Here is a 14,003-nt window from a genome sequence, read left to right on the forward strand (position 1 = left end):
CCACCCACTACCGCATATTTTTATAAATCCCTCCACCACTGCTGCATCTTTAAAACCCACCCACCTGCTCGCTCGCTGCCATCGTACCTGGTGGTCCAGTGTATTTCCTGGCCAGCAGTGCACAGGCCAGATGTGCAGAGATCAGGAGCAAGCCCTCCGCACTTGCACTTCCGCCTGGGCCCATGCTGATCTCCGAATGGATGCAGTCAGCTCTCACGGGACTCGCCAGGCGTGAGCCCAGGCAGGAGAGCGGAGGACTTGCTCCTGATCTCTGTGCTTCTGGCCTGTGCGCCGCTGGCTGGGAAAGATGAGAGCCATCTAAGGAGGGAGGAATTTAAAAAGGTACTGAGGGGGTATGATTAAAGGTACAGGGGGTATAATTAAAAAAGGTACTGGGGGTATGTGGGGGGACAATTTAAGGTACTGGGGGGCATGTGGTTTTCTAGGGGGATGATTTCATGTACTAGGAGGCATGTGGGGGTATACAGGGATGATTTAAGGTACATGGAAGGTATGGGGGATGATTTAAGGTACTGGGGAGCACGTGGTTGTATGAGGGGATGATTTAAGGTACATGGGGGTATGGAGGGATGATTACAGGTACATGGGGGCCACTTAGGAGTATGGGGGGATGATTTAAGGTACTGGGGAGTACGTGGGGGGTATGGGGCCTACCACTAGGCCTGCCTGCTCTGTGCACTTTCCCTGCCCACCCTGTGCCCTGTCCTGGCTTACCACTAGATCACCAGAGGGAGGGAGACAGGGTGCAGAGCCTGGTAGGGAGAATTTGGTTCAGAATGTTTTTTTCTTGTTTTCCTACTCTAAATCTAGGGTGCGTCTTATGGCCAGGTGTGTCTTATGGAGCAAAAAATATGGTAAGTATCTAAAAATATGTAAACCACTTTGATTGCGTAAACCATACAGAAAAAGTGGTATATGAGATCCCATACCCTTTACTTTATATGTTTTGCACAAAATATGGTCTCAGAGGCTCAATGATTATTATTTTGGTCTGAAGTGATTAGAGCTTTAGCATCTGCTCCCATACTACTTTTTATGATACATAAAGGTTTATGGACTCCTGTTAACAGAATAAATCAAACAAGGAACTGTCTAACCTATGTTGGTTCTTTAAAGCAAAACTGGTACATTTGAGCATGTCTTTCTTGTGTTAATATACATTCTTTTGGTCCACAGTGTAGGACAGAATTAATGCAATTTTAAATATCAAATTACTATTGTCATACAAATTAATTCTTTTTCCTTCTTTATATCTATCTGATTATCTTTTGGATGAGACTAAGGGCTCCTTTTATCAAGCCGCGCTAGCGGGGATAACTCGTGTGACTTTTCATCACACGTTAACCCCCGTGCTGGCCAAAAACTACCACTTGCTCAAGAGGAGGCGGTAGTGGCTAGCATGTCCCATGGTTTAGTGCGCGTTATTACGCGCGTTAAACCGCTAGCGCGGCTTGATAAAAGGAGCCCTAAGAGTTATTTAACATTTTGTTTGTTATTGCTTTAAAGATTATAATCAAATATCAAAGAAGAGACAAGTTAATTTAATCATTAATTTTTAATGGATATAACTAATGGGTAGACTGGATGGACCGTTCAGGTCTTTATTTGCAGCCACTTACTATGTTAATCGATGGAAAAATAATTGTACTGTACATTTTGCATTTTGGTGGAATTTTATTTGCTTAATTTACAAGTATGAATGTAAAATTGCTGAGAAACTTAATCATATAAATAAGCATATCAAAATCTGGGCACTGTTTGAAAAATTTGCTTCTTTAAATTCCTAATTGTTTCAATATATTTATATAACCCTCAAAAAAAAAGCAATTTTAGGGGGGGAGCATGCATGGAAACCACCTAAAAACCCCTTATAATGACCCCCCAAAATCACTGATTCAGGCTGTCAGCTTTTACACACAGAAACATGTGCTGATAGGAAAACATTGCAGACAAAGCTCACAGGAAGATCCTCTGCCTCAAATTACTGGAAAGCTGGATTTTGAATCTTCTGACAGCCCCATCGGCTGAACATCCATGGCCGGGTACCTCCACCACCCTTGGCCACACTATGCAAAACACCTGGAGGAGGAACGCAGTCTGGCTCCAATCCCGGGTGTGCCTCCATGGAACCACTCAGCCTGCGCTAGACCCACTAGCGGACCAACCTGGGGTGAGCAAGCTCCCAAAGGAATGGTCCCTGAGTTCCAATCTGATGTACAGGCTATCCAGAGGGCTTACTGACAAACAGGGAACCCTCCAGAAGCAGACCTTCCCCAAAGGTCTGTGATCTCTCACAGTCAGAGTTGTCCCTGGAGGCATAGATGTCAGAACGGGGGGCAAAGGGGCCCTGACCTCCCCAAAAATTGTCCGTAGTGCTATAACAGGGCCCAACAGGGATTCTGTGGGGGAAAAACATTTCTTGCAAGGCTGGGAGTGGCATCTTGGTACCGACCAGCATGCTTGCTGGTTGGCATTCTCTGCTGCACTCCTTCGCCTGCATCTACTCATCCCCCTTCCTCCCTCCCATCCACCGCGTGTCTATCTTTAATTTCTTATTAAAGTGCTGTGCTTCCCTGCCACTGGCCCCAGCGTCTTCTCTCCACTGTAGCCTGACATCTCTGACAACTTCCTTTTTCTGCTAGGACTGGTCGCAGTGGAGAGAAGACGCCGGGGCTGGCGGCAGGGCAGCGCAGCGCTTTTATAAGAAATTAAAGATAGACACGTGGTGGGTGGGAGGGAGGAAGGGGGATGAGTAGATGCAGGTGAAGGAGTGCAGCAGAGAGTGCCAACCAGGAAGACACGCAGCAGGTGGGAGGAAGGGAGTAGGGGGGAGGAGTAAATGCCAGTGAAGGGACAGGCAGGCATGCTGGCCGGTAGCAAGGTGCCTCTTCCACCAGAGTGCCCTAGAAATAAGGCCCCACCCGAGACATTTCAGATTCGGGGAGAAGTAGAATACTGGTAGAGAGGGATCATATAGGACTTCGGGGATGGGAGAGATGTGGGACTCAGATGAGGGAAGGAGGGAGATATGTGTGGAATGGAATAAGGGAGGGAGGAAATGACTTCACCTACAAGTGTGCCTGCATTTCCCCTGTTTGTCTAAGGAGAAACGGGAGAAATGGATGTGGAGGGGGCAAAATGAGGAGAGGGAGAGATAGATTTGGTGGAGAGGACAAGATGGGGAAAGGGAAAGAGATTCAGGGGAGGGAACAGAAGGAGGAGGGAGAGATGGACAATGGGGAAAGCAGAGAAGATATAGCTATGAAAAGGTGGAGGGGATAAGGACAGGGGGCCAGGAGAGTGAGAGATGTCATACTAGGGAGGACGTAGTGGTAGGGCAGAAAGGAGAGATGTTGGACTTCTTGGAGGGAGAGAGAAAGAAAGAGAGGAAGGAAATGCTGGATTACAAGGGTGGGGTAAGCAACAAGGAAGGGAGATACTAGAAGTGGTGGATCCATGTGAGAGAGTTGTCAAGGAGATGAATGAGCAGAATAATGAGTATACAAGGGTAGAAATGTGGTAATGGGAAGCAGATAAAAGAGAATAGGGGAATAAGAAATGTGAAAGCTAGGAGGTGAAAGAAGGAGATCTTGTGTGTCTGTCTTGTCTGTTTAGGTTGTAAGCTCTTTCAAGCAGAGACTGTCTTTTTAGTATAGCACTGCACATGTCTGGTAGTGCTACAGAAATAATAGTAATTGTAATAGTAGAGATAGAAAGTTGTTTAGATAAAAAGTGAAAAGGTATAAAGCAATGCTTCAAGTTTATTTAAAATTTCATATACCGCCTAATCAAGCCTTCTAGGCAGTGTACAAAAATGTTAAAACCATTTTTGGTTAAAATACAGTTTAAAAAGACAAAACATACCAGGAGTAATGACAACTTTTCAGAGACGTATAAAAACATTGACAAACGGGAACAAAAGGGAAAGAAGGGCTAGAACTACAATAAGTAAAGAGAAAGAAAACATGTAAGCTGCGTGGCCACATACCTTTAGGTAGCAGGCCACGCAGCCAGCACACCAGGACCTCTAGCCATAATCTGCTGCTGCTGTCTGTGGCTTTGTGAAGAAGGAGGTGTAGCTGGAAAGAAGGAGGAGGCATGAGGGGCATGAACTTGTGTCACAGAAGGGAGGGAGGGAGAGGCACACTGAGTCACAGGAGGGAGGGAGAGGGGCACGTTGGAACATGGGAGGGAGGGGCACATTGAGACAAGGAAGGAAGGGAGTGTGAACTTGGGACAAATGAGGGAGGGGGAATGAATTTGGGATACAGAATGGAGAGGGAACATGTTGAGACACAGAAGCGAGATAGGGGGCACAAACTTGGGACAAAGACTGGAAAGAAGGAGGGAGAGGGCACTAACTTGAGACACAGAAGGGAGGGAGGGAGCATGAACTTGGAAGGACATGGGGATGGAAGGATGGGGGAAAGAGATGCTGAGGTGGGGAGGGAATCCAAAGGGAGAATTGTTAAGCATGGGTGTGAGTGAGAGGGAAAGAGATGGTGTACATGGGGAAAGAAAGAAAAGAATTGTTGGGCATAGTGAGTGAGAGAATTATTGGACATGGTGATGGGAAAGGAATGTGGAAGAGAGAGATGAAAGGGAGAAATGTTGGATGTGGTGGTAGAGAGGAAACAGTGGGACAGGTGGAAATGGATGCAAGAGGGAGGAATGTTGGACATGCTGGTGGCGGGAATGGAGGAAGAGATGTGGCATGGAGCTGGAGAAGGGTGATAGAAGCAGAAATGTTGGACTTGGGGCTGGTGGGCAGAGCGAAAGATGCTGCACACAGTCCAGAGGATAAGAGAGGAAAAAATACTGGATGTGGCAGTAGAGGGGGTGGGAGAGAGGCACCCTGGATCCATCTCTTTCTTTCCCCATTCCCTTTGCAGCAAGGGAGGGAGTGAGAGATGGTAGACAGTGAGAGAGAGGAAGACGTTGCACATGGGGTGTAGAGGAGAGAGGAAGAAATGCTGTGCAGTGGTGGGGAGGGGGAAAAGAGTGTGCTTTGTGTAGTTTAATTTTGTGGTTACCATTGTGTGTTAATAAGATTATATTGTGTGTATATGAAAAATGAATGGATGAAATGGCATTTATAATTAGTACTATTATTATGGAGGCGGGGTCTGGGGCAGAGCTTGGGCAGATATAGGGCAGGGTCTAGGGAGCAGCTTTTGGGACCCCCCAAACACAAAAGTCTTCTGCTGCTTAGGCCTGCAGGAAACTTCCGCAGCATGAGGGCGAAAATCGCAAATGGAAAGACTGAAAATACACAAAATAAAACATGAGCAGAAAAGACAACCTCCTACAGCCTGGCTTGTAGGAAGGAAAATTGATGCTAACAGGGTCAGTGATAAGGTAAGAGAGGGAGGGATTTAAGTTTCTGAAGTTTGAGGCTTCCTACAAAGTCCTGGTGGGTAGAAAGAAATAACCTACTGGTTCCGGAATAAAATGGGATTGTACAAGAATATTGTGTTTTATGTTTGCTTCCAAATTTCAAGAAAAAAACTGAACTTAAAAGAAATGTGCACCTGATTATACAACATCACTTAGGCAACATATTAACATAGATGAATATATTCAGTGCATAAAATTAGTATCCACTTTATAGAATTATCTTGTTGTTGATCACCATTAAATATATAACTTTATTTGCAAATTGTCCTATGCATATACAGTTGCAATTCATTCTTCTAGTTTCCCATTTTTTTATTTCTTTACCTTTCTCTCTTTTTAACAACAGAAGTATAAAACACTTACTGGGGAAGCAAAGAATCTCTAATGAGAGACAAAAACTTGCTGTTTAAATCAACACTCTCTTCTTTGTCTCCAGCCATGATCTCATGGTTAAGAAGTAATGATGTGGTTTCTGCAAGCACTCGCAAGCTGAAGAGTCTCCATTCCACTTGAAAAACAAAATGTAAAAAATTGATCACAATCACATCTAACCAAATCTAAACATAGAATTCATGGAAATTTCAATGCAGTTATTCTTACCATTCTGACTGCGGACCAATGAAACTAATTGTGGGAGAATGCAGTCCACAATCTAAAAAAGAACATTCAACAAGTATGGGTTAGATTAAGATGCCATGGTTGGACAGACTAGATAGGCCATTTGGTCTGCTTTATCTGTCATTATTTTTCTATATTTAAAATAGGGCTAGACAATTGACGTGCCAAAATTTCAATGTTGTTGTGCTGTTCAAACTCTAGTAGATTGATATGGAGGAAGTCTTTTACTATGAGAGCTAGGCCACCTCCTTGCTTGTTCTCTCTGCATAGTGAAAGTATTGTATAGCCTGATGGATAGACGTCTTTGATAATAGGGTCCTCAGGCGAAGGAAGCCAAGTTTCAGTGAGGAACATATAATCCAAGTTGTCCTCCATGATCCAATCCCTTATGAAGTTGGCTTTCTTTCTGACAGACATAATATTGGTATACGCGCATGATAAATGAAGAAAGCTGGTAGTATTATGCACTAAGGGACAGAAGAGAAAGTTTGTCAGTATACTAAAACAAGGGGGAGATATGTGGGTCTAGACTGCATTAATGAGAAGATTAGACCTGAAATGATGAATAGGGACACAAAAAATTTTAAAAGAATTTATGGTAAAAAAAAAACAACTTTGTCTGCATATCACTGTGAGGTTAAAAGTACGTACTGATGGACTAGAGGAATTATTATTTTAAAACGTTTTTTGCTATCAGTGCTTACTTTTAACCTCACAGTGATATGCAGACGAAGGTTTTTTTTTTACCATAAATTATTTTAAAACTTTTTGTGCCTTTGTTAGCAGCTTATGATGTCCCTGTGTCCCGATTCATCATTTCAGGTCTAATCTTCTCATTAATGAAGTCTAGACCCACATATCTCCCCCTTGTTTTAGTATAATGACAAACTTTCTCTTCCGTCCCTTAATGCATAATACTTATGTAATTCCCTTTATGCCTCTTTATCAGTATAATTTATTTTCACAGCTTGTTTGCAGTTTTAACTCATTCTTTCTTCATTTGGGTATGTTTCAATATATCATCATGATATTTTTTTCATTTTCTTGTTCTTTTTCTTACTGGTTTCACTTATCGGTGGTACCCCTTTTTAGCCTCATTAGTTTTACTCATTGATGGCATTCATTAGTTCAAATTCACTTCCTTTTCAACCTTTTTTGGCTTGCTCCTTACACTATTCATTTGCTTCATCACCATTGGTGTTGATGCACATCTGCATGTTACATTTGCTTTTTAAAAAATGTTTTTGTTTTGTTTTGGATGTTTCTTCTTATATTCATCATTTATCTATTACAACTTATTTTTAGGTTTTTCACCTATATGCCTGTGTCTTTCATGGTTTTAAGGTTTACACTTCATGGTTCAATTTTCGATTTGTGCACTTCTTTATTTATATACGCTGATGCATTTATATATATATATATATATATATATATATATATATATATATGTATTGACAGAATTTTATTCTGTATGTTTTATTTGATTTAATAGGACCCTTGATGAAGGCGTGTTTTCCGAAACATGGACCGTGTCGGGCCCACTTGTTTGCTTTTAGGTGATGTTTTTAACCGCATTTTATCTATTGTTATAATAAACTTTGCTTGCATCATTGTACGCCCATCTGCAGTTTTCTTTGTTTTGGTTTTGCCTTCGTATTCCTGACTGCAGACCCTTGTTGGTTCTCCCCTTTGTTGTTTGCAGAACAAGATGATAAACCACCTCAAATCACCTGAGGATAAATTCCATCTAAATTTTTTTTAAGAGTTTGAAGGTTGCAAAGAAACCCCTCAATGAAAGATTTGAGCAGTTAGAACAACACTACAATCAGTTCAACTTGTTATACAACATCAATAAACTTGCTTAAATGGACCATGATCAGCTCCAACAGCAATGCAATGGTTTGCAGCTTCATTTATCAGTGATAATAAGGATATAAATGGAACTGTCCTATATGATGAACTATGAGCCTTCACAGATGTTAAAATCTATATAGTGCCAATTTCATAATCCTTATGAAACTCTCAAATTTGTTCAAACAACCTCCCATTCCCAAATTTGAGCATTGTTCTAAAAATATTGTTGACAATTCCTGGCAGCGAGGCAAGTGGCGAGCAATCATGTTCATGATTACAAATAATAAAAATTTATTTGTGATCAGTGACATCATTATTCTGTATCTGAGTATTATTCTGTATTATTGAGTATTGGCAAATTTTTGTTTTTAAGTGTGCCAGGCACAGAAGGTGCAAGTGCAAAGAGATTGTTTATGCAATGTCCCAGCAATGTATTCCCAGAAAGAACAGGCCATGTGATCAGCTATGCAATTGTATTCCAAATGATGTCACATGAAGTATAAATGTTAAAATTTTAGAGCTTTCCTTTGGAGAGAAAGATAGGAGGACAAAAGGCATATTTCTTTCCCCAGACATAAGTGATATTAATAAATCTGAATCTGACGGTTATAAAGCCTTTGTGTCTGACTTATTTGAAATTGCAGACTGGAAACCTTCCTCCATTTTGGGAGAGGAGACTCATTCTGGGATTTCTTTCTGCCCCCACTATTCAAGTCTTCAGCCTTGGCTTGAACACTTTATGTGTGATAACATTTTTATAAAATTATCACCTTTATGTTTAAATGTTCCAGATTGCCATTTGACTTTTCTCCCACACTAAGCAAAATTCTTTATTCTAAACTGAATAGCTGAAATCATTTTTTACTATCGTAAATTATTTAAGGTCATGAAAATTACTACTTTGCAGCACTCTATAAGTGGGAATGCTGTCAATAAGTATGAGAACATTGTTTCATACGCTGCCAAAGCTTACTGTCACGTGGTGTAGTGTCAACAAGACTGGATGCTGTATTATAGCTTCAAATACTGATAAAGCTGTTCTGATCAATTCATCTGATGCAGCTTGACCTGAGCATAAGAAAAAATAATTGTATTACATTAGGGCATTCAGAGAAAGATTCTCAAAACTTACTGTGCCTCTAACAGTGTTTACTAAACCTGCTTCAGCCGGTTTAGAGTGCATGTGTTTTAGTGGCTGATTATCAAACGGCTCACTGCGGACTTTTCCAAGCTTTCTAGCAGTCTCCGACTCTGCCATGCAAATGTAGTACAATGAGGTCATTAATATTAAAATGAGCACTCCAGGCAATTCTCCATCATTGTTGGGTGATTCCCTAACCTCGTTGTAGTATATATGTGGCAAATTTTTCAGAAAGGGTCTGAGCTGTCATTGTCTTACTTTCCTATCAGTGCCTGAGTGTGGATTGGCTCAGGCACTGACAGGAAAGTAAGGTTGCCCACTACCTCCCACCATCGTGCACCCGATGACCCCAACCTTCTTCAGGAAGGTTGGCCAGAGGGATGCCTACTCCCTCTAGCTGGTAGACCCGCCTCTTCAAAATGGTGGTGCTTCTACTTCCTGGTGCATCTGAGATGCACCAGGGAGGGGCCTAAGACTCTGATCGTCCCAGGTGCCTAAGGCCCCCTCCTATAGGAGGATGCTCTGAGAAGGGGAAGGCCCATCATTTTGAAAAGGCAGACCTGCCGGCCAAAGGGAATAGGCATCTCTCTGGCTGGCCTTCTTGAAGAAAGTGGGGAGGGGGGCGGGGGGTCATCGGGGGTACGATGGCGATGGCAGGAAGGAGTGGGCATCCCTCTCATTGTCAGGGGAGGGTTGCTTTATGGCAGCAGTGGGAGGGAGTGGGCATCCCTCCCGCTGTCGGGGCAGGGGGTTGCTTGACAGTGGAGGCGAGAGGGAGTGGGCATCCTACTGATCTTTGGGATTTTTTTTAAAACTTGCGGGCGTATTCTGCGAGTGTGCCAATTGCTATCACCAGCGACTCATCCCATGCAAATTTAGCAACCCTCCATGAACCTCATTTGCATGCGTGGTTTTTAAAAGAATGACTCGTCTTTTTGAAATTTTTACAATAGTGGCTGCGATAGCGGCCCGTCGGATTTTACTGCTAACATTAAAGAATCTTCCCCTCAGTGACACAATTAACTTCTATGTTAAGCTGACTTTCATACAAGAAATGAGAATGCCCTGAGATGTACTTACCCACTGCTCCTTCTAAGTTGGTCTCACCAGAGTCTACTGATATGATGTGATTCTAGAAATAAATATTGATATATTAAGAAAAAAACACATAGTAAACAGCTAAACTCAAATATTAGTTACAATATAATTGTAATACATGTCTAAAATGATACATATTTAGAACTGTAAAATGTTCATACTGTATATTATAGATGATAAGAAACCATATTCAAAAGCACTTATGTTGTCAATGGAAGGTGCCAACCACACCAGTGTATTTTTTCCTGAAAATTTCCAGTGATTATATGAATAATTATTAATTATTGAAATCATCAAATGTCCAAAATTATCTATTTTAAATTGGAGTGAGATTTGGGGCAGTCTGGGACCATGCTAAAAGTTATACAAAGGGTGCCAAATTTAGCTGCTCTCTAGATAATAGAATAGTGGACCTGGGTTGGACCGGACCTCAACCCTCCAGACCATGTACCACTCAGAAAAAGGGGGAAGGAAGAAACACAGCTGGTATTGTGAGCACACCTTAGGTACACTATTGGTGCCTAACAGACAGCACTCAAGCTCCTGACAATGTCAAGTGGGCAAATGGTGGGGTACGAGCCCTGAGCTCCAGAAATATTCAGCAGATTGGCACAGCAGGTCCCCGTAGGATGCACCTACCAGCTGCAGACCATAGTGCCTGCTCAATCTCCACACAGGCCCAGCATTTCCTGTTAACAGGGGTCTCTGAAACAATGGCAAAAAACCTGAAGAGACCGCAAAAAAACACAAAATAATAAAGGGAACTCCGAGCAGAACAGAAAAGCACCTTCTGGTTCAGTTGCAAAAGATAGAACTGAAGGGGGTAGTGCAGCATATGAAGGAGGAGGAGGAATTTCAGAAGTCTGACTGGCATCTTCTGGAAAGGTTCACAGGTTTAGGAAGATTACCCTACTGTTCAGCATACCATTTCTATTGCACTGAAATAAGTATCATTAATAGTATTATTCCTAGTTTTGTACTACTGTAGCATATTATTGTATTATTGTAAACAGTATTGAACCAGTATTTTGGGAAATGGTGGTATATAACATTTTATACTGTATTGTATAGAAACAGGAGGGAGGGGAAAGTGCAAGAATAGGGGTGGCCTGAAAACGAGAGGAGAAATGATGAGAAACATACAGAATTTAAGGAAGCCTAAACAATAAATTAATGAGGAAAGAGAAAGTCAGCATGCAGCCAGCTTAGGACCCATATTAGTATGGAATCAGTCTTCATCAGAAGTAGCCAGAGTCAGAGTTTACAAAAACTGCTAAGTTTATCTAAACCAAGCCCTTGTACAAGCTCTAGCATCATTACTGATCTTAAAGTATGATTTAGCCATAAACCATGAGGGCTGGATTCTGGAAATGGTGCCTACACTGGCCAGTGCCTACAAAAATGGCTCCATCCGCGTGTCAATCATGCATAGGTGCCATTGTCAGAATTGTGGCTACAGTTAAACATAGGTGCTGATAATGTTTTGAATTCCTACATTAAGGGCACCTATATTTGATGTGAATCGTGTCTATAGAGGCACTAGAGAATGACACGGGGAAAAAATCTGTCCCCGTCACCGCCCCGTCCCCAGCCCACCATTCTCTGCACCGCCCTGTCACCGTCACCGCCATCCCTTTCACCGCCCCGTCACCGCCACTGCCATCCCATTCACCGCCCCGTCACCGTCCACGCAGCATCCATATAAGCCTTAGTACTCTAATATTTAGCTTATTCTGTTCTTATAAATCAAAGTTCCTGCTGCTGAACTAGAGAAAGAGATGTTCAGTTGGCAGGGCTTTGTTTATAAATTTTTATCAACACAACTAATATACTACTTTATCCTAAAGCAAAAAATAAATAAATAAATAGAATTTTTTTTCTACCTTTGTTGTCTGGTTTCTGCTTTCCACATCTTCTCATTCAATTACTTCCATCCACTGTGTGTCTTCTCTCTGCGTCTTCTATTTGCTGTTACTGTGCCTCTCCCTTCGCCCTCCCCCCAATTGGTCTAGCACCCATCTTCTTCCCTCCGCTCCCCCATAGTCTGGCATCTGTCTTCTTCCCTTCCAGCATCTTCTCCCCACTCTGTCTTCCACATTTCCCTTCAGGGTCTGTTCCTCTCTACCCTCTTTCAATGTCTGTTCTATTCCTCTCCTCCACCACCCTTCCCTCCCTCCTTTACCATCTGTTCCTTTCTACCACCCTTCAGCTCCTCTCGCGTGGCCTATCTATCTACCTCCCTCCCTCCCTCTTATTTTCGTGGCACGTTACAATGTAACTTGTGCAAGCCGCTGGAGCCTGCGAGCTCGGTCCCTGTCCCATCCCCACAAACCATCTCGTTTCTGTGTTCCTCTTTTCCCCATTTCTAATATCTTCCCTATGTATCTGGCATTGCCCCCCCCAGTGTCAATATACCATCCCCATGGCATGTCGCCTTTATGTCTCTGTCCCTATGCCCCATGCACATAATTTCCCCTCTTTCTGTTACTTTCCTCTGTCCAGATTTCCCCTATCTTCCTCTTCCATACCAGTGTGTCTCTTCTTTTCAACCCCATCTAGCTTATTTCCCTCTTTCTTCCCCCCCCCTGCTTCCAGCATCTGGTTCATCTTCCTGTCTTCCCCTTTCTTTCCTGCTGTGGGTTTCTTTCTTTCGCTCTTCATCCCCTTGGCCCAGAATTTATTTTCCTTTCACTCCTTCCTTCCTATTTTGAGCAGGGAAAACACGCGATCGCGCGGTCCAGCAGCCCCCACCCTCCCTCCACCTCACCTTATATTCTGCCGGCTTTCTTTTTCCCCGAGCTGCACGCATTCAAAAAGACACGCACGCGCGGTTGCGCAAGTCGATCAAACTTCTCCTCTCCTGCAACTTCCTGTTTCCGGTTGCGTCAGAGGAGAAGATTGATCGACTCGCGCAGCCGTGCATGCACGGCTTTTTGAACGCGTGCGGCTCGGGAAAAAGGAAGCAGGCAAACTTGGAATATAAGATGAGGTGGAGGGAGGGAACTGGCTAAACGCTATGGGCGGGCGGGCGGTGGCTGCGGGGACCGCGCGATCCTTGATGCCTCACTGCGGAGACAAGACCATTCACCGCTCCACGGGGTGGTGAATGGCCTTGTCCCCGTAGCGACTGCCATTTTTCTTTCCCCGTTCCGGCGGGTTACCCGCGGCTAAACGCGGCTAGCCGCGAGTAACCGCCACCGTGTCATTCTCTAAGAGGCACCTAGGAGCGCCTTAGGTCATTTCTGGCCCAAACCATGCTTACTTTGAAATTAGGCGCTGCTAAGCACCTCTGTAGACGCAATTCCAAATCCCTTTTTGTAGGTTCCTACATTTTTTATGAGGTTTTAATTGTTTTTAAAGGATGCAGTCAATTAATGTGCCCTTTAAATCCAATTAAACTGATTAAGTTAGGTGGCATTAGGACGCCTACCACCGCCTAACTTACAGCGACATTTCTAGAATCGGCCCCTTATTGCTTACATTCACCTCTATCTATCTGCTTGTGGAGAAATAGCCAGATCTTTCAGGTCCTCAACATCCCTCAATACATTATTAAGTGTGACTCTTAATCAGGAAGGTAGAATAGGTCACATCAATCTCCAAGAGCATTGAGTTATGGTCAAAACTGCAGTAGCTGCTTACATCTGGTTGTTGTTGTACCCAAAAGGTTGAGGAGGATTTACCAGGCATTGGCCTTGCCATATCAGTGGAGCTTTAGTTTTCGGTCTCAAATTTATTGGGCATGTTGATAATGGAGAATTTTAAAGATTAATGGCCTCACACAACCTGCCTGTAGAAATGACTTCACAGTAATTCAGAATACCCTCTCAAGTTTAAAGGCCATTTTAAAATGTAAGTCTAATAAAATTGGTAC

At 43.0% G+C, this 14,003-nt stretch overlaps 1 protein-coding gene across 5 annotated transcripts in view; it reads right to left on the reverse strand.

The window, feature by feature from the left end:
• Positions 1 to 14,003, reverse strand: part of ULK4 (unc-51 like kinase 4) — a 487,365-nt gene that overhangs the window by 217,091 nt on the left and 256,271 nt on the right. For all 5 annotated transcript variants that reach the window (XM_033930453.1, XM_033930452.1, XM_033930451.1 and 2 more), the window contains 4 exons: positions 10,112 to 10,163; positions 8,864 to 8,958; positions 6,019 to 6,070; positions 5,782 to 5,926 (listed from right to left, as the gene is read on the reverse strand). In XM_033930453.1, the coding sequence (XP_033786344.1) occupies positions 5,782 to 5,926; positions 6,019 to 6,070; positions 8,864 to 8,958; positions 10,112 to 10,163 (344 nt within the window). The remainder of the gene's footprint in view (positions 1 to 5,781; positions 5,927 to 6,018; positions 6,071 to 8,863; positions 8,959 to 10,111; positions 10,164 to 14,003) is intronic.

The sequence above is a fragment of the Geotrypetes seraphini genome, chromosome 2 (genome assembly GCF_902459505.1).
Source record: "Geotrypetes seraphini chromosome 2, aGeoSer1.1, whole genome shotgun sequence".
NCBI lineage: Eukaryota > Metazoa > Chordata > Amphibia > Gymnophiona > Dermophiidae > Geotrypetes > Geotrypetes seraphini.